The 25,027-nt window shown below is 27.2% G+C and overlaps 1 protein-coding gene across 2 annotated transcripts; it reads right to left on the bottom strand.

The window, feature by feature from the left end:
- Positions 1-361: 361 nt before the first annotated feature.
- Positions 362-24,736, bottom strand: LOC148301520 (carbonic anhydrase 2-like). Of its 2 annotated transcripts, none has more exons than XM_088273136.1 (10): positions 24,661-24,736; positions 22,033-22,109; positions 16,834-16,964; positions 12,626-12,677; positions 5,448-5,480; positions 5,029-5,193; positions 3,348-3,543; positions 2,544-2,610; positions 1,277-1,498; positions 362-981 (listed from the first exon to the last, which is right to left on the bottom strand). In XM_088273136.1, the coding sequence occupies exons 2-10, from the start codon at positions 22,085-22,087 to the stop codon at positions 847-849; spliced, it is 1,056 nt and encodes a 351-aa protein (XP_088129262.1). In that variant the 5' UTR covers positions 22,088-22,109; positions 24,661-24,736; the 3' UTR covers positions 362-846. The 2 variants fall into 2 exon arrangements, with proteins under 2 accessions (XP_088129262.1, XP_088129263.1); XM_088273137.1 differs by having other exon boundaries at positions 363-981; positions 24,666-24,715.
- Positions 24,737-25,027: the final 291 nt, after the last annotated feature.

Below are 25,027 nucleotides of genomic sequence, written 5' to 3' on the forward strand. Positions count from 1 at the left end.
ATACTTATATTAAAACGAAAGATTTTTCATCTCACTTTCAGACACCTACTTAAAATTTTTATTATTTATACTTGGAAAACATAAATGTCTTAACTTTATTTATTTATGTGGACTTTCCGATACTAGCTCAAACAATGTCGGTTTTTTTTATTACGGGTAGTAATTGTTACTTAATCCGTAAAATGTTCTTCCGGAATTCCTTTCCGGATAAGCGTAAAACCATTATAAATATCTAATAATCTATAATCATTCTTTAATACATAATCTCAGATGAGATAACATTCATTACAAATTAGGGAGACGATATGTACGTATTTTCTATCAACATTTTCAGGATAATTACAAAAAAAACACAATTAAACAATGATTCATTTGTTTAATTGATTTATTTATTTCATACATAGTTGACCTGAAGAAAGAGTTTTTAAAGTAATATAACACAATGTAAGCGACGAATGATAAACAAAGAGAATGTTTTATTACCACACCATAAAGTTAACAATGCTTTTAAAACATAAAATAAAAATCTTAAGTCAAAACTGTAAAATATTTAGTTAATGCATTTTTCTGATGTATGTATGTCTCATAGTGATGTCGTTTTTTCAGCCAGTCTAGTCAAAATATTTTTAAAACGACACTTATTTAAATTTTCAGTACATATTTTTTGGTCGCATAGCTGGAGAGTGAGGCGGTTGGTTTAGAATTCACTAAATTTTATTTAAAGATTTTTTAAGAAACTTTCAGAAACTCAATATTTATATATATTTATATGTGTGTGTGTGTGTGTGTGTGTAAATGTAAGACAAATATTATTTTGCATTTGAGGAAAAACTTCAAATAAAAGTATCAATCTAAATGGTATCTCTCCCGCCTAAATGGTTTTTGATTTCTCAATAATTTGCGTCTGTTCAAAGGTTGTGTTCTTCTAAAGTTATTTACTATCGGTTGTCCGTTTCGTGTAAATTTTCTGAAAACTTCGACCTGAAAAAAAAATTAAGGGCAGTTAAAATATGCGATTTTCGACTGTGAATTTTTTGACGTACCTAATAAATACATATTGAGCGGTCATAAAATTTAAAATAAAGGATTTAAATGGAATATTTTTATGAGGCAAAAAAAGCATTTCCTTTCAAGTGATTCTGTATAATTCTCTCTGCAGAAAGAGGCATTATGATTAGTTAGTTAGTAAACTAGCTAAAAATATTTAAGGTCTTTCTCAGAGAGTATCAAATAGAATAATAAAGTTGATGTGAATAAGATTTTCAGAAACACTTACAAATTTCCTGGGAATCGGAAGTTGTTCTGACATAACGATCCATCTGATATTTTCATCACATTTTGGAGTAGTAAGTGATCCTATGTAGGTGAAGTAGGTTGAAGAGGTTTTTACTAGGTCCAGAGGAAAGAATGCTGGATCTATTAATTCACCTCTCTGTACCTTCTGCAGAGTGTTGAGCATCCCGATCACGGATTCGGAGGGTGCTTTTGACCACGCTTCCTGAAACGTAAAGGAAAACGTATTAAAATAAAAAAATAAAAAATTACCCTCATGTAGGTACTAAACAATATTTATGCATCCGGTGTATAAATACATATGATCAAAATTAAAATATTGACGTAATTTTATTATTTATTTGAACCATAACCACTCCCTATGTAGAGCATATAGAGCCCACAAACTGTCTTCAAGCTTTTCTATCAGCTGCCAGCTCCTTTGCAACATCCCAAGTCAGATTCGCGTCCCAAAGTTATGACGAGAACTGCTGATGAATTTTCAGCTGTGGTCGTCTTGTAAAAGAGGCAAGCTTGATTTAGGCTCTCAGGAGGCATGCGGAGTACATGGCCAAGCCAACTGAATATTGACGTAAACAAGATATAAAAATAAAACACAACACTAGTATACAATAAATTAATTTGTTAAAAATACAAAATGACTAGAACATCTGCAGTTTCTGAAACTAGTCGTGTTTACATTAATTAACTTAGAACGTGGTATTATACAATTATTGGTAATTAATTGGTGGTATTATACAATTATAATACGTGGTATTATAAATTATACAATTATTTAATTTTCATATTTCAACCAACATGTTATTACACTAAGTTGTTAATGTTGTTGTAAGAGGAATAAACAAACAGTATGACTGGTAAAGTACAATAATGCATACAAAGCCTTCACGAAGTTACCCTGATACTGTAGCGCGAGTGGTATGTTTGATTCCGCACACAAACTACATAGAGATGGGTCAATAAAACACGCTTTCGGGAGAGGCTTACGAAGAGCTTTTTGCGGAATCTTCTTGGAAGTTTTTTTAATTTTTCTAATAAATAAGTTAACAAAGAATAAAAAAAGCGCAATGAATTTTGCGTTGTGTTTATTATTAAACAGTATTTCATATTTTCAAATTATTTTAGTAGATCATCGGAACAATACTAACAATACCGGTGACATGTCTGTTAAATAAAATAAAATAATGTTTGTTAAAATAAAATCAAATAATATTTTCAGACGAAGAATTTTATTCTTTTTTATGACCTACCTGGAATATAATACCTATGACGGCAACAGCTTCTGGTTCTTTTGATGCTAGAGCTTCCGTAGGGTTGCTGGAAATCAAAATATAAAATTTAATGTATTTCCAAAGCCCTGCTCCAAAAACTTAAGTCAATAAGCTTTTTAGATATTCTAATATAACACCAAAACTATAAACTTTACACACGTGTAAAAATCACCATTCTTTACATTATTTCCCATTATTTACAGCTGTTGTTGTCAATCTGAAGTTTGACTACTTAAATATTTGGAACTCCTGGATATATATATATATATATATATATATATATATATATATATATATATATATATATATATATATATATATATATATATATATATATATATATATATATATATATATATATATATATATATATATATATATATATATATATATATATATATATATATATATATATATATATATATATATATATATATATATATATATATATATATATATATATATATATATATATATATATATATATATATATATAAATAATTAATGTCATGACAAAGTACATATGAGTTCACAACAGCCATCTTCGTTGTATTGAGAAAGTTTTAATTAAAAAAAAAAATATTGTCTTGCAAAAGCACAGATCTGCTCTTATTTGGATGTATGAAAGATCCGAACCAATTATTTTTACATACTAAGAAACTTGATCACTTAACCTGCCTATGATGAGGTCATAAGCCCTATAAATACCCAGAAATCCATATTCTCCTTTATGTATAAGATGTTTTATAAGATCGTTTAGATGTCTAAATTGAAAAAAATTACCTAAAAGTTGTTTTGTGATGTACAAAATGCATTTCCAGGGGGTATTGTCTGTAGTTTATGGTGTGTTCAGAGCCGGGTTCATCTCTGTCACCCCAGTGCCAATGCACAGAGGCAAGTTTGTAGATCCCAGACAGTGGACCTCCTTCCATCGTGGGTTGTGATGAGGTTTCGTTCGCCCAAGGACCCGAGACCTCCACTAGAAAATAAGTTTTTGATCCAATTGACCTTATTAACAATTAACCCAAGTAAAAAATGTATGCGGAGATTCATGAACGTGGCAGAGGCGAAGCATGTTTGCAAAGACATAGTGGTGTTGCGTTCTATTCTCTCTGCCTACCCCTGCTGGGAAGCGGCGTGATGTGTGATGTGTTAGTAAGTTAGTTAGTTAAAAATTAATGGGACCTGTATAAAATTAATGGGAGTATTAAATTGAGTTTGATATCTTGATAAGACGAAACGTGTCATATTATATATCATTGTATATATTTAAAGTGGAATCAGATCCAAAAATCTTGTTTTTATTTTGGATATATCACCACAAAATAGAAAAATTAATGGGAAACCATTTTGAGCTATGTTTTATAGATATCCGGGAAGAAAACAGATATTACGTTTTATTCTATATTTATGAAAATGTAAATCTCAAAATTTTAAACCTACTAAAGTTTTTCACAGATTGCTTCAAAATTTGTCACAACGTTGCATCCAAACACGCCCGAGTTTATGTTTTAACGTTTTGGGTTTTTATATGTAAATGTCCATTAGTTCAAATGTTCTATTTGTTTTTGTATATGGACTTTTGACCGGTGTTTTTACCTGTGACGGGTTAAACTATTTCTTTTAAAACATATATGTTCACCGTAATCTTTAGAATGTAAAAGCAACAGACCAAATAACTATATTTTGCTAATAGCGAAAAACGTACTATTTTCAATTTCTTTTCGATTGCATTGTTGCAAATATTAAAAAAAAATTGTTTCCCAAGCATTGTAAAATGAAACAAATTAGAAATATGGGTTTTGTATAAGTTTTCATCTCAATTTGATCATAATGAGCCACAGTAATGCGTGGCCAGCTTAACTAGTGTATATGAATAAAAATTTTGATTTTTGTAAGTTCGAAATGTTAATAATCTTTTACTTTGAAGTTTTTTCACAGTGTCGCATTTTTCTGCAATTTTTGTTGCATTTTCACACGCGCATATTTTCATATATGCGCGGGTTTATGCTCTTTTTTTGTAATCAGACTAAGCCACAGTAATTTGTGCCCCGATTAAAGCAATTCAATTTGGAATAGTAAGTTGTTTAATATATATATATATATTGTATATATAAATATATATATATATATATATATATATATATATATATATATATATATATATATATATACATATATATATATATATATATATATATATATATATATATATATATATATATATATATATATATATATATATATATATATATATATATATATATATATATATATATATATATATATATATATGGATATGTATATATACGAAGCTTAATTGAATTATCTGTTTGGTGATGGTTTGCTATGAATATATTATAAATGTGGGTTATATTTTGTGAATATCATGGTGAATAACTTTAGTTTACTAAGAATTTCATGAAAAAAATTGGGTTAAACTAATGCATTGCTTTTTTCTAACCTGTATGTCCATTATTCACAATATTCATCCTGGGATGAATATTATCATAATTTTTAAACGTAATAGTGGAGATTTCAGCAGCGATGATTTTCCCGTTCCTAATATTTATCGGAGATTGTTTACATCCCCCACATTGAGGATATTTCAAATACCAAGTATCTTGACCTAAAAATAAATTTGAAAAATTACACAAATTTTATTATTTATTAAAATTCACAAAAATATATCGTAATAAACCATAATGATGTAATAACACATGAGTTAATAAATATATTTTTATTACGTTATTAAAATGTAATCCATTATAATTAATTAACTTTTGATACGATGTGTGAGAAAAAAATATAAAGATAAAATATATCACATTAAGTTTACATTAACATTTAAAATATTATGAAAAAAAAAAAAAATTATATTACCATCATGATCCCAATATTTTGAATCAAAGTCATCTGAAAAAATATAAATCAATTATTTATAATGAAATAAAATAAAATAAAAAATAAATACACTTGCTAATATATCATATGTATATAAATAAGAGAGAAGGCTTAGATTTTTTAGACAAAGAGAGTAGAGTGTAGTTTTCCGTAGTGTACAAATGCTACAAAAAAGGAAAAAAAAAGTCTGAAATAATTGTTCCATGTTAAGATGTATTTAAAAAAAAAACCTTGAATTAAAACACTTTTTCTGAAACAGTTATAAATATAAATATAAACAGTTAAAAATGAGTGCTAAATCCTTAATAACAAATTATATATGAAAATTATTCGAGCTGTACAAATTTAATAAACTTGACTGTTTTTAGAAAAATTTCTTTTTAAATATCCTTTGTTATCAATTAAATTTGTGGTATTGCACTTATTAAGATAAAGAAAACTATATTGGCCAATAATTTATGTTCTATGATTTTTTTTGTTTGTTTGTTTCTTATTGGCAATTGTTTTCTTTAAAATAAATAAAATACATCATGCTGGAAACATTATTTAAATGGGACACGTTATAAATAAATGAAAGTATTTTGTGTAATCAGAGCGACGAAAAATGCCAAAACAACGAAATAAAATTCTTCGCAATTTACGCTACGGTTTCCTAATTGTGAGAAATTACTGACTAGAGATAACCAACATACGAGTACATAGAAAAATAATTGACATAGTAATTTGAACCAGTCGTTTTTTCGACGAAGTAAAAACCAAGATCTGTTTTTTTTCTTAATTCTAAGTAGGTCTAAAAGGGATGTGTCTTCTTTGATATGTGAGAGCTATTAGAGGAAAAGGGTGAAGAAAGTCTGAAGGGTGGTAATTAATATAGTGTCACCAACATGCTTTTACTAAACAAAGCAAAAAAATCCTGAAAAATGACTCGGCTTTATTTGTAAAAATAAAATGACTGCAAAGAATTTAAAAAATGTTAAATTATTAACGACTTTTCCTCAAACTAAAAAATGCCATAGGCCACCATGCCAGAGGATTCGGATTAGATTTCCCGGAGGGTCAAAATAAATAAAAAATAATATTTTTTCACTTATATTCATTTAATGATACCTTGGACTGGTTGGTACCTGAACCTCAAGGCTGATCACATCGCCTCCTTAAAACTAACGATCGACTAAACATTGCATTGATTTGTTGCAGTGCCCTATGCACTTTAGCTTTATTGTTTAAAGTAGTTTTTGTTATTTTTAAAAAAAAAAATTACTATGGTAACCTTTTCTAACATTTTGAGTGTCTCCAAATACTTGTTCACAAAATCTGGATTATCTCCAATTACAGGAGTTATTTTCATATTATTTTTTTACTTAAACCAGCCTATGACGGTCGTAAGCCCCGTAAATGCCCAGACTTCCATATTCTTCTTCATCTTTTTTTCTAATATGTAAACAAAGAAGAAAATAATAATTCAGTTAGTGAGTAAGAAGGAGGCTTTACAATTGTGAAACTGATGAAGAAAGAGTAGAAAATAAATTATAATAATAATAATTTGAAAAAAATAAAGAAAATAAAATAATAAGAATAATATGAGCAATTTATAGAGCGCTGTTCTCGTGAAAAATCAGCTCAAGAGCTGTTAACAAATTACGTACTTTACGTTTTTTCAGTTTTCCATTACCATATTAACAGTGTAGCATTTGCGTTAAGTTAAATAAAATTTAAAAAAAAACTAAAAAAAATTAGCTCCAGATTGCAAACGCGTTTCTTTATTTTGCCTTCTTTCCCAATTTTCCCTCTTACCAAATGAAAAATAGAGGGAACATTGAACAACCTCGGCTCGTAACGCATGTCTGTGCTGAAATCCTTAGTGCATGTTGGTCTTCGGATCGACCAAAAATCGCACGTGTTAGACATTTTGTGTAGTTTTGAGTGTGTAAATGGTGCTATGGTGGTGAAGGGTAGTATTGTTTGCATGCTGTGCTAGTGATCATCCTGACGAAGAGACGGGTACGTCTCGAAACCGGTAGACATAAAAAACTCGGTGAGTGGTTAAATACTGATATTATTTACATTTTTGTAAATAAATATAATAATAAAACCCTTACCGCACCCCAATAGTGCATAGGGCACTGCTTCATATAAACGCAGTGTTATCTAGATCGATTACACATGAAGGAAAGGTGATCAGTCCTCCACTTCAGGTTTCCAGTCCAGTGTAATATTGAATAGATATTGGAGTGAAAAAATCACTTATATTTATTAAACCCCCCTGGGAATCGAACCCGGGACCTCCAGAACGGTAGCCGAGCATGCTGACCATTACACTAAGAAGGCGGACAAAATAATTAGTAAAAATGACTAACCACAAACTAAATGCTTTAAATATGAATAATATTGAGAAGGGAACAGTGTATTGATTACTATGAATTCTCGGTATAATCAATCCCTTGATTTGGGTTAAGTGGGTATTACAAATTACAGTCGAGTACTTGAAGATTTTAAATCTTTTTACTAGTTAGTTACGCAACTATAATACCCAACCTCAATATTCTATATGAATTCGTATAGTTGGTCGCACCAACGGGTATAGATACGGCTGTCTATGTATATGGCACTCTTGGAAGCGAAAAGTTCCGAAAAGTGTGCACCATAAAAGCTAATTGTTTGTTTTTAATTAAAGTTTTACTTAGTAAATACCACTAAGTTAATACCATTAATGCTTGTCAAATACTTATTTAATACCACTTTATAATAAACAAAGGGGTTTATTAAGTAAAACATGAATTAAAAATTGATAGCTTTTACCACAAAGTGACTGCCGAATCAATTAATGAAGCTTATTTTTTTCTTTTTTTTTAATGGTAAGATCATTTATTCTAACGAATCATATTTTAAAATTCTTATGATTTACATTACACTGATATTTGTCTATCCTAATAAAACAGCTACTTTGTGTCCAAAATAGTATTTCGCAAAATCATTGAATATCTTCTTGATGGATTTTTGAAAACGGAGACATTTCCGGTACGTGAGTTTGCATATTAATGTAATACTTAGAAACCCGATAACCCTGAGTTCATTTACCCTGTTTCAATAAGCGTGTATTTCATTGAATAAAAGCTCTTGAAACGAAAATATCATTATAACAAATATGTATTTCACCACAAGGGACTCATATACTTTATTAAATGCGCAGGAATTTATTTAACTTGTACAAGAACAGGTATTCCGTCTTTCTTTTCCTCAACGTAATTATTTTTGTGACTTAATTATTTCTCCTCCGTTCCTTTTTTTTAATATCCTGTAAGTAACTAACTAACTAACCATCACGCCACTTCCCCGCAGGGGTAGGCAGAGAGAACATCTCCTCATACATACCCGCCGATTGTTACGACTCCTAACCTGACCACTTTCAAGTATTTGGCATATCTGATCGTGCCATGTGTTTCTCGGTCTTCCTCTGCTTCTTTTCCCACTAACATTCGCCTTATAAATTTGTTTTACCGTTCTTTCCTCACTCATTCGTTCCACATGTCCAAACCATCTCAGCACACCTTTCTTAATATCCTGTACCAAAGGCGTTTTACCAACGGTATTTTCACATGACAAATCACTCCTAGATTTAAGTTCGTAAATGCATTATTGGACTTATCTCTTTGGATTTAGATGCAAACATAATCTTTATTTATTTACTGGGTTAAGATTAAAATTTAAGAATAAAATTAAATGATATTTAATATTTTTATAATGACATAGGTACCTCTCTGATAAAGGGTACTTTTAGATCTGTGATAATTCCGTTCAATGGCTATACAACCCCAACGAACAGGAGCTAGATACCTTTGACGCTACAAATGTTACCAAGCAATTTTTTGCTAAAAATTAACATTAAAATAATTATATTTTTACTATTTTTTTTTGACATCTCATCAAAGATGAAGAAGAATATGGAAGTCTGGGCATTTACGGGGCTTACGACCGTCATAGGCTGGTTTAAGTGATCACTTTACACACGTGTAACATTCACCAATTCTACCCATTATTGACAACCACACTACTCAAATTCTTGGAAGTTCTATATATATGAACCAATTTAGAAACTTTGTTCTTGAATCACTAGAACTTCACTAGAGGCATCTATTGGTGAGATGTAAAGAAGCTTTTTTATTAAGCAGAAACTCTTATATAATAATAATAATAATAATAATAATAATAGAATTTGAGTAGTGTGGTTGTCAATAATGGGTAGAATTGGTGAATGTTACACGTGTGTAAAGTGATCACTTAAACCAGCCTATGACGGTCGTAAGCCCCGTAAATGCCCAGACTTCCATATTCTTCTTCATTTTTGATGAGATGTCAAAAAAATAATATGAAAATAACTCCTGTAATTGGAGATAATCCAGATTTTGTGAACAAGTATTTGGACACACTCAAAATGTTGAAAATAATTATAATTTCATTCGTCATACGCATGCAAATATCCGTATTATTTATGTACAGATTATTTAAAAAAATATATTTTTACATATTTTCAGTGATGTATTTATTTGATGATCAAAACGAGTAATAATAGCGTTTTTCATCTACTATAGTATAATTTTCTATTGCTAAAATATAGGCTAACATGCCATAAAAAAAGATTATACGTCTTCAAATTGACGTCATGAATTATTTTATTGAAAAAAATTGTTATAACAATACTCTTCTTCTAAAAGTTTTATGAAAATACTTTTCTTCCGGCCTTTTACGTATTGTATGTAAATTAAGATCTTTGGACCTTCGTCATTGGGGATAAGCGAAAGACATTACATAAAACATATATTTATAATTCTAAATTTATTTAGGTGTTCACAGGCGACCGGCGACTAAATTTGCCAGCACTGTATTTGGTAAAATATTTTTATATATTTAAAAAAATCCTTATCCGCATCCGATGATAGAGAGGGCACTGCATCATATAAATGCAGTGCTATCTTGATCGTTAATACATGAAGGAAAGGTGATCAGCCTTCCGCTTTAGGTACCAGGGTAACGTTGAATAAATAAAAAAGTGAAAATAAACATATGTATAGAAACTCTTTCATTTGTATATGAGGTCCGAATCCCGGATTATATTCAAATACACAAGAAACGCCAGAAAATGTCATTTTAATTTCTGTTTAGTAAAAGACCTCTCTTACACAAGAAACGCCAGAAAATGTCATTTTAATTTCTGCTTAGTAAAAGACCTCTCTTATATCACCAAAGATGTCTCTAGGAAAATTTTAGTGAATTTATAAACTATGTTTCGAATTCGAACAATATATTTAGAAGTTCCAAGAATTTGTGTAGTGTGGTTGTCAATCATGGGTAGAATTGGTGAATGTTACACGTGTGTAAAGAGATCACTTAAACTAGCCTATGACGGTCGTCGGCCCCGTAAATGCCCAGATTGCCATATTCTTCTTCATAGGAATATAAAAATAACTCCTAATTGGAGATAATCCAGATTTGTGAAGTATTTGGTCACACTCAAATCTTTTAATGATACGTATTTCTGTATTACATTATTTAATGATTCGGTATTAACTTTGTAGAATGACATGATTATTTTATTCAAATTAAACACTTGAATATACCACTTTAATGAGTTTTATTTTTATTTACGACTAGTTTCGAAAACGAGAGACGTTTTCATCTTCTGGTACAAATTAAAACAGCAAATCAGTTTTAATTTATACCAGAAGATGAAAACATCTGTCGTTTTCGAAACTAGTCGTAAATAAAAATAAAACTCATTAAAGTGGTATATTCCAGTGTTTGATTTTAATAAAATTCTTTATTACATGTACATATATCGTCTCAACTATCTACTAGTGCGGCATGCAGTGCGTTTTGCGAATAATGAAATGATTGGCTTACTATGAGGCATACTCGTACTGATAATATTGCTAAAAAGAAATGAACGTACGCGGTACATGATGCCAAAGGGATCCATGAAAAATAAATATTGATGGGGAATTGTCATTTTAGCTGAAAAGATTAATTAAAAATAAAACATATAGTATATAAAATTATCGATTCTCTTCTATACATAATAATTAATCATCGGTGTCTCAACTTGTTTTAAAACAACATTTGTTCAACATCTTACGTTTTAGATACATACATGTTGTTGAATTACTACCCATATATGTAAGGGTTCCAGGAACATTGCATATAAAGAAGTTCCAAAAATTAACAAAATATGGGTGTAAAATAATGGGCAGGGTGGTAAATGCTACACAAGTGTGTAAAGTAATCACTTAAGCTAGCCAAAAACTATGTCATAAGACAAAAAAGATAAAAAAATAAACGTTAGATGTTTCATCACAAGTTGAAATACATAAAATATTTATATGTCAACCGAAGGGTGAATTTTCAAATGTCTAAAAGAATAAATATTTTTTTTCATAATCATTTAATTTCACTAAAGGGCATCAAAGTATAAATAAATTGGCAAAATTGGAATTTTTTTATGTTATTCGTAGATACTTTGTGGCACGTTTTATAAACTTTATAAAATAAACCTACTTTTAAATTTATATTTGAAGCACTAACTTTGTGATTTTCCATTTATAATTAAAATGTAACTAATTACATTTTAATTATAACCCTATTTTGTTTTAAACCACTTTATATTGGTAATATACGTTATTGTCGTAACTGGTTGGAGAAAATTACCAATAAAAGTGCTTAAGAACAAAGTAGTTTTATTTTTAAAATAGTTGAATAATTGCATCAAAGCGTAGCTTAATTTTACATAAACGATTTACGTTTATTTAAAATTAATTTTAAATATTTTTTTTAGTTGGCATGATGCGTCTCATTTACATTTTATCGTATCATTATTTCCATTTTCTCTACCTTTCTTGCAGAAAAGTCTCTAAAATAAAGACTTTTCGGATTATTACTCCAGAAATAAAAGTAGAGTCGGTTGTCCACAGCTGCACATATGCACTTAGATGTGTTCTATAAGAAATATTAATAATAACAGAAATGCAGGTGCCCATGCTACTTGACGTGGCTAAATGTTGACTGGCGTCTTAAAGGTACTTTCATTCAATTGTTAAAAAAGAAAAATTCTATTACTTTCTAAAAATATTTCTTTAAGGTTAAATTGATATGTTAATATTACTTACCGATCTTATCATCGTAATTAGTCACATTGAAAGGTCCAGCAATTGCATCAATCTGAAAAATGTAAATTGCACATTATAATATACTGCTACTACTACCATCACGAAGTTTCGCCGCAGAGGTAGGCAGAGGGGATGGAACGGCTCACTCTTCTGTCTTGATATACACTCCTCGCTTCGTTCACATTCATACATCTAGTCATACATGCTCTCGTTACGATTTTACACACCACCAGATTTTAGGTTCTAATTGATCTGATGGTTCCGAGTCTTTTTCGGCCATAGTTATTCTCTCGTTATCCTATCTCTCCACCTTTATAAATCTTCTTAATCTCTCTTTTAGTTATCCCTCGTTCCTTATATTATCTATTATTATTAATAAATTATTCTTCTTTTTTCATTCTTATTATGAAGAATGAAAAGAGAAGAAAATAATTTTAAAATAAAAGTTTTTGTTTACTGTAAAGAGATATATATATATATATACATATATATATATATATATATATATATATATATATATATTATATATATATATATATATATATATATATATATATATATATATATATATATATATATATATATATATATATATATATATATATATATATATATATATATATATATATATATATATATATATATATATATATATATATATATATATATATATATATATATATATATATATATATATATATATATATATATATATATTATATATATATATATATATATATATATATATATATATATATATATATATATATTATTATTTATATATATATATATATATATATATATATATATATATATATATATATATATATATATATATATATATATATATATATATATATATATATATATATATATATATATATATATATATATATATTTATATATATATATATATATATATATATATATAAATATATGTATATATATATATATATATATATATATATATATATATATATATATATATATATATATATATATATATATATATATATATATATATATATATATATATACATATATATATATATATATAATATATATATATATATATATATATATATATATATATATATATATATATATATATATATATATATATATATATTTATATATATATTATCAACAATTACTACTATTTTTTTGACATCTCTTTTCAATATAGATGAAGAAGAATATGAATGTCTGGGCATTAACGGGGCTTACGACCGTCATAGACTTGTTTGAGTGATCACTTGAAGCAGCCTATGACGGTAGTAAGCCCAGAAAATGCCTATTCCATATTCTTTTTCATCTATGTCAAGTTTTTTATATGAAAAATAACTTGATTATTTGGTCACACTCAAAATAATGTGTTGTTAACAAATAATACAATGAAATTTATCGTCTGAGAACTCAGTAATGTGATAATATTACAAGATTACTAACTATGCTACACTGTGAGCAAAAAAAATGTTGAGAAAAGTTTTTTCTTCGTTCACATCATTTGAATTATAATATTGAACATATTTTTTTAAATTACCGTGTAATCCACTAAAACACTTTTTTTTGTAAAAAAGAAAACTAGAGGTCTTATTGAAATACACGGAGTGAAAGTTTGTCACTCAAAGTGAATTTTAAATTATTGCCAAACTTTTTTTGCCTTTAAGTTTGTCTTAAAAATATTTTTATTTATTTCAAGGTATCCATTCCGAAAGTAAAAATGGGCTCCATTAAAAATATATATTAATAAAACTATTATTTTATTCCAACTACTAGATAGTAATACATTTTACAACTATGTATATGTATATTAACAATCGATTTCTGACTAATCATATTTTTAAAATTATTTATTTACTGGCTGTATCCGACAATGCGTTACTGTGGCTCAGTATGGTTATATGTTAAGAAAAAAAAATTCACAGTTCACGAATCTCTAATTCGATTAATTTCATAATGCTTGTAGAATAAATATCATATATTGAAAATCCATTAAACAATACTGCAATCAAAAAGATTGAATGTGACTACAGCTGTCAAGAAGCATGATTTCCGTATTATATGAATGCAAGGTGATCAGTCCTGTGCTTTAGGCACCGGTAAAGAGTATTATTAGATAAAAAAAATAATTGTTTGTTTATTTTAAAAAATTACTAGTTATAATAATTTCGATTTAATTCTACTCATATTGATGTGAATCGATGATAATAATTTACGATTAACTGCGAATGACATGTGCAATTTAAGGTTTAATTGTCCATGGTACAACACATCGCTCACTCCTTTAAAGAACGTCATAAATCAAAAAACGAAAGTTTTCAGTTGTGCATATTTTCGGAATTCCCAAAAAAATGCACTATATCCCAGAAAAAGAGGCATATTTCTAACTTAATATTTACCCGCTACTGGGCAGAAAGTATTGTTTTTGCATTTTGAAGAAAAGGTATTGTTTAATTATTTTTTTAAAAAAACTAAATATTTTTCAAATGGAGAAAAAACCTTCGGGTTTTACGTAAAAAGATATGTTTCACAGTAAAAATTTCAGTAAGTGGCTTGATGTTTATTTTTAATACATTGTATTATATTTTCAAACTTTAAAAACGTTCTCCTGAAAAATCAAGTATTTTGATTTATGACGTTCTTGAAAGGAGTGAGCGACATGTGTCACCTACAGAAATTTAATTGCCAATATTGAAAATGAGGGGTATAACAGTGAATAAAATATGAACAGTCAAACAAACATTGGTTTGTGTATAGAAGTATATTAGAACTAATTTGAGTTAGTTCTACTATACGCATAACCTTCGCGCTAGTGCGAGCAATAATTTGACAAAGTTTTATCTTAACCAGATGAACGGTATTGCAACGCATAAAATTTGAAAAATATTAATTTCTATGTGAAAGATGATTTGATTTGTCTTTGTCATTTAGTCATAATCAGCAAACATGTATTAAATTCACATTTCGTATTTGACTTGTAAATTAAAAAATAATATAAATGAATTTTGAATTAAAAGTGAAACTTCTGCTTACGGCCTTTTGTTTACGCTAAAGATAATTAGGTTTTTTTAATAAATTTATAAATATAAAAAAACATGCATACATTTTACAAAAAAATGTTTTAAAAGCGTATTATTTTTTAGTTGGAAACAAGAAAAATTAATGTCAACTTCACTACGTAGTTAAAGCGTTTCAGAAATCTGGTAAAATATATAAGTTCATTTTCTTTTTAGCTTTGCGAAACACCTAAAATGCACATCAATAAAAATTAAAATAAAATAATTTGTTTTATCCATATATTAATTATAAAAAATGACAATAATTTAATTCACTAGTTTTCCAACCATAACCCGTTTCACTGCCCATGCGTAATAATAAGCAATGATTAAAGAAAACACTTCGTTTTTTACCACTTGAGTTTTATTATAGACTACATGTTTCAGAAGTTAAACTTCCATAAAAAACGAAGTGTTTTCTTTAATCATTGTAACATGTCTTACCACAAAGTCAATGCCGAAACAATAAATAAAATACGTAATAATAACCATAATTTGATTTTTTATTATTGTACAACTTTTAAAATTATAGCATGATTTCTCTGATTGTCAAGATTTATTAACTTGCAGGCGTGATAAAACCAATTTTTGATTATAAAAATAAAGTCAATTGTATATTATTTTGATGAGATCTGAAATTACAGACTAATATCAAGTGAGTATTAAAAAATAAGACAGTTGTCCATTATTTTAATGAGATCTGATATAATGAAGAATATTTGATAATATTTGAATAAACGCCTGAACGGTAAAATATATCCTTCCATCTATCGTATTTCTTGTCACTCAAGAGGATCAATGAACTAAATAAAGTTTATTGTATTATTTTTTTATCAAAACGTAGCTTATATGATTTACAATTTTTTTAAATACTGTGTGTATAAAGATGATAAGATTAATATTTGAATAAAAAAACAGTGTATGCAAAATATCACTCTTTGAGTTTATCAATGTAAATACGACTCGTTCTACAGATGTTCTCATCAACAGGTAAAAATACAAACATCTTGTATTTTCACCTGTTTAACTTCTCGAAATTAGTCATGTTTGCATTAGTAAATTCAATAAGTGGTCTCATAAAAGTGTTTATTTAAAATATTTAATGAAAAAAAATATTTAATAAAACAAATAAGATAATTTATAGCTTACATCGACACTCCATAGCTCGCCTTTGTCAGTGCTTCCATTATAATCTACCCTTAGTGAGTTCCTTAGAATTGATATTTTTCTCTCCCTTCGCATTTCACAGTTTTCCGTCTCTACTTGGTCGAAAACACATCCTGAAAAAATATATTTAAAAGTTCAGTCGCATGCTCGAAAGAGCTTTTCGAGTACCAGGAATTACCAGGTGAATATAAATAAGGATGTCGTTAATCCTAACAGTCTTAATTTCAGTAAAAAATATATTCATGCTTATTTTTAAGATCATGTTCTTCACGAATTTAAATATAAGAAAACTTCCTTAATTTAATGAACGAATGCTTTTAAAATAAATAATTTGCTGTAAAAAAATATTCAAAATTCACATTTTTGTGGCTATCCTAACACATAATATGGAAATAATAATGCAATAGATTGATGCATTATTATCTTGATCATTTTTCACAAGACGAAAATTTTATCACTGATTGTTTAGTATTGGATAAGGAGAAGGTATGAAAGATTTTGAATAAAATTTCAGTTAATTATTTTTTTTACTTCCTTTTAAATATTTCTATCAGGCTGTTGTTTTTCATTCATTCCAAATTTTGCTTACATGGTGATAGGTAAATACAGAATTACTTTACACTAAAGTTGACCTGAGGAAGGAATGGTCATTCCGAAACCGGTATTGTGTGAAGTAGAATTTTTAAGTCGTATTACATAAATGAAACGATGAATCATTCATAATAAGGAGAGTGTTATGTCATGATTTGTATGTATTTTTTCATTTTAAGTATAAAAAGTTTAATATTCTATTAATATTTTTACGTTTTTCAACAAGAATAGTAAAGACTCTTTTCTGTTTATAAAAATAAATTTATTTACTTGGGTACTTCTAAAAAATAAATCTTTATCATAAAACATTGGAAATATTTGATGTGTATCTAATTTCACTGTTCACAAATGTCGGGTTGTGGTCCCGTGATTAGTGTCGTGGACTCTTGAGTCAGAGTTTCTCGGTTCGAACCCACTCTACCACAATTTAATACCTTTTTCTAATAATGAACCGCTCAGGCTCACAGAAAAAGTATGAAATCGAAGTTTTTTGTAAAAAATAAAAAGACAATTAATGCTCTTTTTTTAAATAAAAAAATCTTGATTTCGATCCACTTGTGTTACATTTTCAGTAGTGTGGTTAAAGCACGGGTAGAATAGTGAACGTCACGTGTATACTTTATATTTTATCACTTAAAACCAGCCTTTGACCTGTCGTAAGCGTTTTTCTTCATATATTCTGAAATATCAATAAAAAATTCTTTTACATTGGCTGTGTGCGTACAATTCGCAGTTGCGTTTTTGTAGTGAAGATTTCAGCCTTGAAAAATATGAATTCCGCATAATTTAACTATTGCGCTAAGACATAGTAATGGCCTTACAAGTTTATTGATGCTCAGCGTCATTTCCGATTACACTATTGGCAACGTGGTACTTGGTATAAATATCTAGAAGTTATAAAAGATGTATCAAAGAATTTATGCAACCATCGTCAATGCATGCTCCGTGACTATCAACAATTTGTTCATTTTTATCTCAGCGATATTCGTAAACATAATCAAAGAATATTACAATTTTTTTTAAACAACAGGTTAAGACATATGTGTACCTTAAGGCCTTACTCGCAATAGTATAATTCAGTTGCCGTCTGGCAGCGCTGAGAGCCGGACGTCGTCAGTTAACGTCCATTTTTTTATAATTTGCAAATTGTTTTCTTTTTTTGATATTTTAAATTATGTAATGAAAAAATACTTTCAATGTTAAAAAAAATCGCCCTTACTTTTCAATCATTTTTTTTCAACCATAGATTTTTTTTTATTATTTTTTTTTTTTTCAAAACAAAAACAATATTTTAAGAAAAAAAATCAATAACATCAAATATTACCTGGGTTTATATGTAATAATGTTCAGTTTTGTAAAATACAGGTAATGAGTCTATGTTTAAGTATTTTAACATCATGGTTTAATTTTAATGACAATCGTTTCGCTTTTAAGGAATTACATAATTAATTAAAAAATTAAAATTTTCTCGGCAAACAGTCGCAAAAAATAGTAGAGTTTTAAATTTAGTGAAGATTTTGAATATAAACATTTTTCATACAAATTTTATTCATCTAGTATGCGTTGTAAAATTTACAGGGAACCCATAATAATAAGGTTTATTTTACAAAAGAAAAAAAACAGTAAAAAACTGATTCTTAGTATGTCACGCAATTCCGAACTGTCAATTTTAGGAATTGCAATTATTTCAACTACTGACCTGACCACTTTAGGGCATTTATATTGTTTAATAATATTATATTTTTTATTATTGATTATTGAGCCTCCAATTGTTAACGAGTGGTTAAAGCTTTAACAATAGACATTTGTAATACTTGACTCTGCCAAGGTTCTCTATGTCTTCTTCTGCTTCCATGGTTTATACTACCAACCATATTTTCCTCACAAATTTTATTAAATGTTCCTCCTTCACTCATTCGATTCACATGCCCGAACCATCTCAACACATCATTTTCGTTATGCGAGGAAAAAAACAATCAAGTAATGGTTTATATTACCAACTACATTTGCCTCATAACTATTATTATATGTTCCTCCTTCACTCATTTGATTCACATGCCCAAACCATCTCAACACATCATTTTCGTTATGCGAGGAAAATAACAATCAAGTCATCAAATTACCCCAAATACATAAATTATAACAAATCATAATATAACCTAATAACGAGAACACGTTATTTTATTATCATATAGAAGTAGGTGTATCAAATAACGATGTTATCTCTTGCATAAGTAAGTTAGTTATCGATGCATTAAATACTACGTAATGTACAATAAAACTTATTTTACATAATTGCGGGAATAAGTGATCCCGGAACAAAGCGGGGAGTAATTATAATTTTATAATTCCAACGCTAACGCAACGGATCAATCGTGAATTCTTGGCATAATCGTCAGTTTTTAAGCACGCGAACTTAAGTTTCGGTATTTGAGTGTTAGACTTAAATTTAAGGAGAAGGATGGCTTCCTTTTCACAGTACGAATAATAATAATTCACCCAGTTTTCTCATTATCTTGGTGCAGGGGTTCTAAACCTGTTTTCTATGGACCATTGTCAGTCTGATTTTAGGAGAATATATTGAATTTTGCAGAATTACTAATATATATATATATATATATATATATATATATATATATATATATATATATATATATATATATATATATATATATATATATATATATATATATATATATATATATATATATATATATATATATATAAATATATATATTTATAAATATATATATATATATATATATATATATATGTATATAGAACCATTAAAATTGGTCATTGAATTTAGTAAAAAAAATACACATGTTGAAATTATGGTAATCAATAATAAATAATTTGTAGCATACATGTAATTTATCCCTCCTACTAAAACAACTATGAATATTTCTCTCTGTCAACTTTTCTTTAGTACCTATCTATCTCTGAAGAAGACAAGGTACTTGTCGATACCGGTAGAAAAATAGTACCCAAAGAGTGACCAAAAACGAGGTGGTTTGATTAAATTAATTTTTTAAAAATGACACAATTTTTTCTGCGAATTTAAAAAAAAAAACTTTTTTTCGCCTATGATCACTGGTTATGAAACAATGTCCTGAGCGATTTCGCTTAGTGGCTAGAGGCTCGTTAAAGGCTCGGAGATAAATTAATATCAACTTAACAACAAATTTTGTTTGGTCCTCATCAATAACGTATTTTATATTTAACATCAGATCTTCAAAATAAGTCGTAAATTTACAACTGGAAATCCTTATATAATTTAATACTTTCTTAGACATGACATTCTAAAATTACTGGTAGAATTTGTAAAACAAACAAAAAACGAAAACTTTGTAATACGGTGTATTTAGACTGTCAATTTTTTTATTTATTTTACTATCATCTTTATGATTTAATTTTAGTTTTGCCTTTATTTGTTCTTCTTCAAACACTAATATTTCAATTCATATTATTTTCGCACACCTAAGTAGCTCATTATGAAAATCAGGAATTAACTGTACCCGAAATTAGTGGCTGACTCAGTCCATGGCATTAGACAAATCTCCATAATCTGATTTATATTGTCAAATATCGCTCACTCCTTTCAACAACGTCAAATCCTCAATTTTCAGTTGGATGTTTTCGGAATGCCCGAAAATGTAATATATCCCAGCAAAAGCAGCATATTTTAACACAATTTTATATTTACCCTCAACAGGGCAGAAAGTGTTGTTTTTGCAATTTGAAGAAAAGGTATTGTTTAAATATTTTTTTTTAAATATACTGAATATTTTTCAAATGAGGAAAAAACAGTTAGGTTTTACCTTAAACGATCTGTTGCACAATAAAAAGTTCAATAAGTGGCTTGATATTTATTTTCAATACATTTCATTATATTTTTAAACACCAAGATTGAAAGGAGTGAGCGAAATGCAATATTTCAATATTTGTAAAATATTCTTTATTTTTTTATTATTCATTTATTTATTTATTTATTATTTATTTTTTTAAATTTAAAAGATTATAGATATATTCACGGAAAGAGTTTAAGATAGGAAAATTAAACGTATTTGTTTAAACTGAGAAAAACATGAGAATATTTTAAAAGACGTACTTCAAAGACTTTTGTGAAACAGGGTTAAGCAACGTGTAAGTTAACCGTTTCATTGCATGAAAAGGAAGTTTTACAAATGTTTTCTCGAGTAGTTTTTCCTTGAAGGAAGAACTACTCGTTCCTGTCTTAAGATGTTTTCGGGAAGTGAATAAAAAAAAAACATTTTTCAGGCACTAAAAATAAATATTTCAACACATCACTTTGGTTGATTCAATAAAATGAATTAAAAGGTGTATTAAAAATAAATTGAATAAAACTTATTTTAGATTATGTTAATAAAACAGTGCAAAAATATTCCAAATTATAAATAACACATCGAGTGACATGTTAGAATGATGAAAAATAAAAACACCTTGTAATCTGAAATCAATAAAATAGCATAGCTAACAAAAGAAACTCTAAAAGAACAAATACTCATGATAATATTTACAAATAAAAAAATATGAATATTGGAATAAATACGTACGAATAAAACTTACCGATTGCGAAATTTATCAAAACCGATGATATAAACACACGAGTTATCCATGACATAGTTGCGATTTTATAAGAATATCTGAAAAAACAAACTTCATGTAAATAAATATTATATATAAGTATATATATATTTATTTATATATATATATATATATATATATATATATATATATATATATATATATATGTATATATATATATATATATAAATATATATATATATATATATATGTATATATATATATATATATATATATATATATATATATATATATATATATATATATATATATATATATATATATATATATATATATATATATATATATATAAATCGTTTTTTTAACAAAACAATTATAAGCTAAGAGAAAGAATATATCATTCATACTTGTTTTCACATAACGCACGATTGATAAAAAAAAAGAAATGTTAAGCTAGGATATTTTTTAATTCATCCTGTCAGATTATCACGTTAACAGTACTGTTAATTAATAATAATCGTGATACTTAACAAAAACTATTACTCAATAAAAACGAAAAACTGTTTAAAAATCAACACACAACCAAATAATAATATCAAATTTAAATAAATTTTGATAATTTTTTAACGCATATTATGTTTAACTTTTTGTAAAAGAATTAAATAAAATTGCGTAATCGAAGATTTTAAATATAAAAATCTAATTAAGATAATCAAGAAAACGAGTAAACAAACATATTTAAAGAAAAGTGTAATAAATATTGATGAAGACTTAATTTGCTTAGCAATTAATGTAACTAATATAACTCAATTGCAATGTCAACCGATTCAAACAGCTTTTCTCAAGACAATTGTCAGTATTAATTAGTATTCAAATCCCGTCATATTGAAAGTTATGAAAAATGTGTTTGTCAATTACAATAAAGATAATTATTGATTAAGTGTTCTAAAATGCAAACAATTTTGAGATATTTATTATTATTTACGATACCAAATAAAGAGTATTTTCAATATTTAACCACTTACCTTGTTATTTCAAATATGTTACTTTTAAAATAACTTTGCTTAACAATTACTATTTAAACTAAATTATAATGTCAACCAATTTTGAATTGTCTTTCTTAAGACAGCCGAAAGTATTTTGTTTTGATTAAGAAATCGCTTTCTTCAAAACCGGTTATATTGTGCGTTATGAATAAAATGTATTTGTCAATGACAGTACCTATAGATAATTATAATTTGGTGTCCAAAAATGCATAAAATTTTACGAACTTTATAACTATTTCATCATGTTTTAACACAAAGTAACTGCCGAAACAATAATTAAAATATTATAAACAACATTTAAAAAAAGTATTATCAATATTTTAATCGCTAACATTGAGATTTTCAAAATATGACTTACACAATATCTTTGCTAAAACAATTGCAATTATAACGTTATTATAATGTCAACCGATTTCGAAGCAAATAGCTACTTTCTCAATACAAACGAAAGTTTTAAATAGTTTGTGTGAAGAAATATTTTTTCTTCAAACCGGTAGTTTTATAAGTAATGAAAGAAATGAGTTCGTCATATGATACAAAAAAGTAATACTATTTACGATATGAAAATAAAAGTAAAATAATTATTTAAAGCACTTACCCTATGATTTTTAAAGTTCATAAAATACTATTAATAACTTTGCCAAGCAGAAACTTAAAGTATTATAACTTATTTTTTTATTAATAACAATTATTAGCATTGATTAGTCTTGAAGGGCAAGCTGTTTGCTTCGAACCAGTTATTTTCAAGCTTTAAACGAAATATGATTGTTAATTATATTATAAGTGATTACTTATTTAGTATCAATGGTGCATTGTGTATGATAAATCATATTTATTGAATGATAAATATAATAAAATAAAATAAAAAAATAAATTAAAAGAAAAAATTAAATAAAAAAGGTTTGAAAAATTCTTTTGAATAACTGCAAAAGTAAAACAAATATTTGAATGATTTAAACTATCGTGAAATTCTAAGAAATGAGTTTTTTTATATATATTATTTGTTATTTATTGTCACATTTTTACTTGCTTAAATCGCAATATGAGGATACAAGGGTCGAAATGAGCTTTAGATATAAATAACGATAAAATCAATCTCATATATGATGTACATTATACTACTCATGATAAAGCTGACAGAGTTTTATCAATTGATGTTAACTTAGATTAGATAAATAGGCTTATTTTTTTTTTAAAATGTGTACTTCTTTTACTTTAAAAGTCCCTCTCCAAGCACAAGAGCTTTGTTTTTTTAGAGGCTCAGCGCAACTAAATTTATAAGATTGTATGAAGTAGAAATGTATAAAAATTGTATTAAATTCTATAAAAAAATGTTGCTAATACTTATATATTAAATTTTAAAAAAAGATTTTATGTTTCACATTAATAGCTTGATAATTTTATGAAATAATAAATTTAATGAATGAATTTAATTTAACGTAAAATAAACCCGTTATCGGTTTGTCAGAATAAGTTAATTTTGTACGGTCATATTTGATAGATTTTTTGTGCATAATAATATGAAATGCAGTGATTATTCCAGGCTAATTAAAAGAAAACCAGAAAAAATAATTAACAGAAGATGAAAAAAGAATCGGTAAACCTTACTGCTACGGCACAAGTTCACAAGCGTCGGTTACAAAAACGTCTGATCGCTTTACATAATAATTCATACAGCCAGGTTCTCATTGCATGTCTTGATATTTAACTTAATACATCGGAGAAGACAGCGTACTTGAGTTAACCTTCGCGTTGCTGGCAAGGGGTTTTACGTACTCATCGTAATTAAAAAAAAATCTCAAAAAATGCCTTTTTTTAAATTACCTAACGTCTAAGTGACTCTAAAATCGAGCTACGGCTTATGCAATACCTCTTATCATGTCCCTATTCAGGCTTCAACTTTATAAGTTTCATAGCCTATGCCTTCTCGTGAGTGGTTTTTACTCTTTACGTTTAAAGTTACTATAATT

This window comes from Brachycentrus maculatus, unplaced genomic scaffold (genome assembly GCF_059751285.1).
Source record: "Brachycentrus maculatus isolate JH-2025_06_01 unplaced genomic scaffold, ASM5975128v1 h1tg000553l, whole genome shotgun sequence".
NCBI lineage: Eukaryota > Metazoa > Arthropoda > Insecta > Trichoptera > Brachycentridae > Brachycentrus > Brachycentrus maculatus.

What these genes read in the sequence shown, in the direction of transcription:
- LOC148301520 (XM_088273136.1), bottom strand. Translation starts at nt 22,087, where the DNA reads ATGTCATGGATAACTCGTGTGTTTATATCATCGGTTTTGATAAATTTC. An exon ending in GCGAGCTATGGAGTGTCGAT is followed by an intron (nt 12,678 to 16,833) that starts GTAAGCTATAAA and finishes TACATTTTTCAG; the next exon opens with ATTGATGCAATTGCTGGACC. An exon ending in TCATAGGTATTATATTCCAG is followed by an intron (nt 1,499 to 2,543) that starts GTAGGTCATAAA and finishes TTTACGTTTCAG; the next exon opens with GAAGCGTGGTCAAAAGCACC.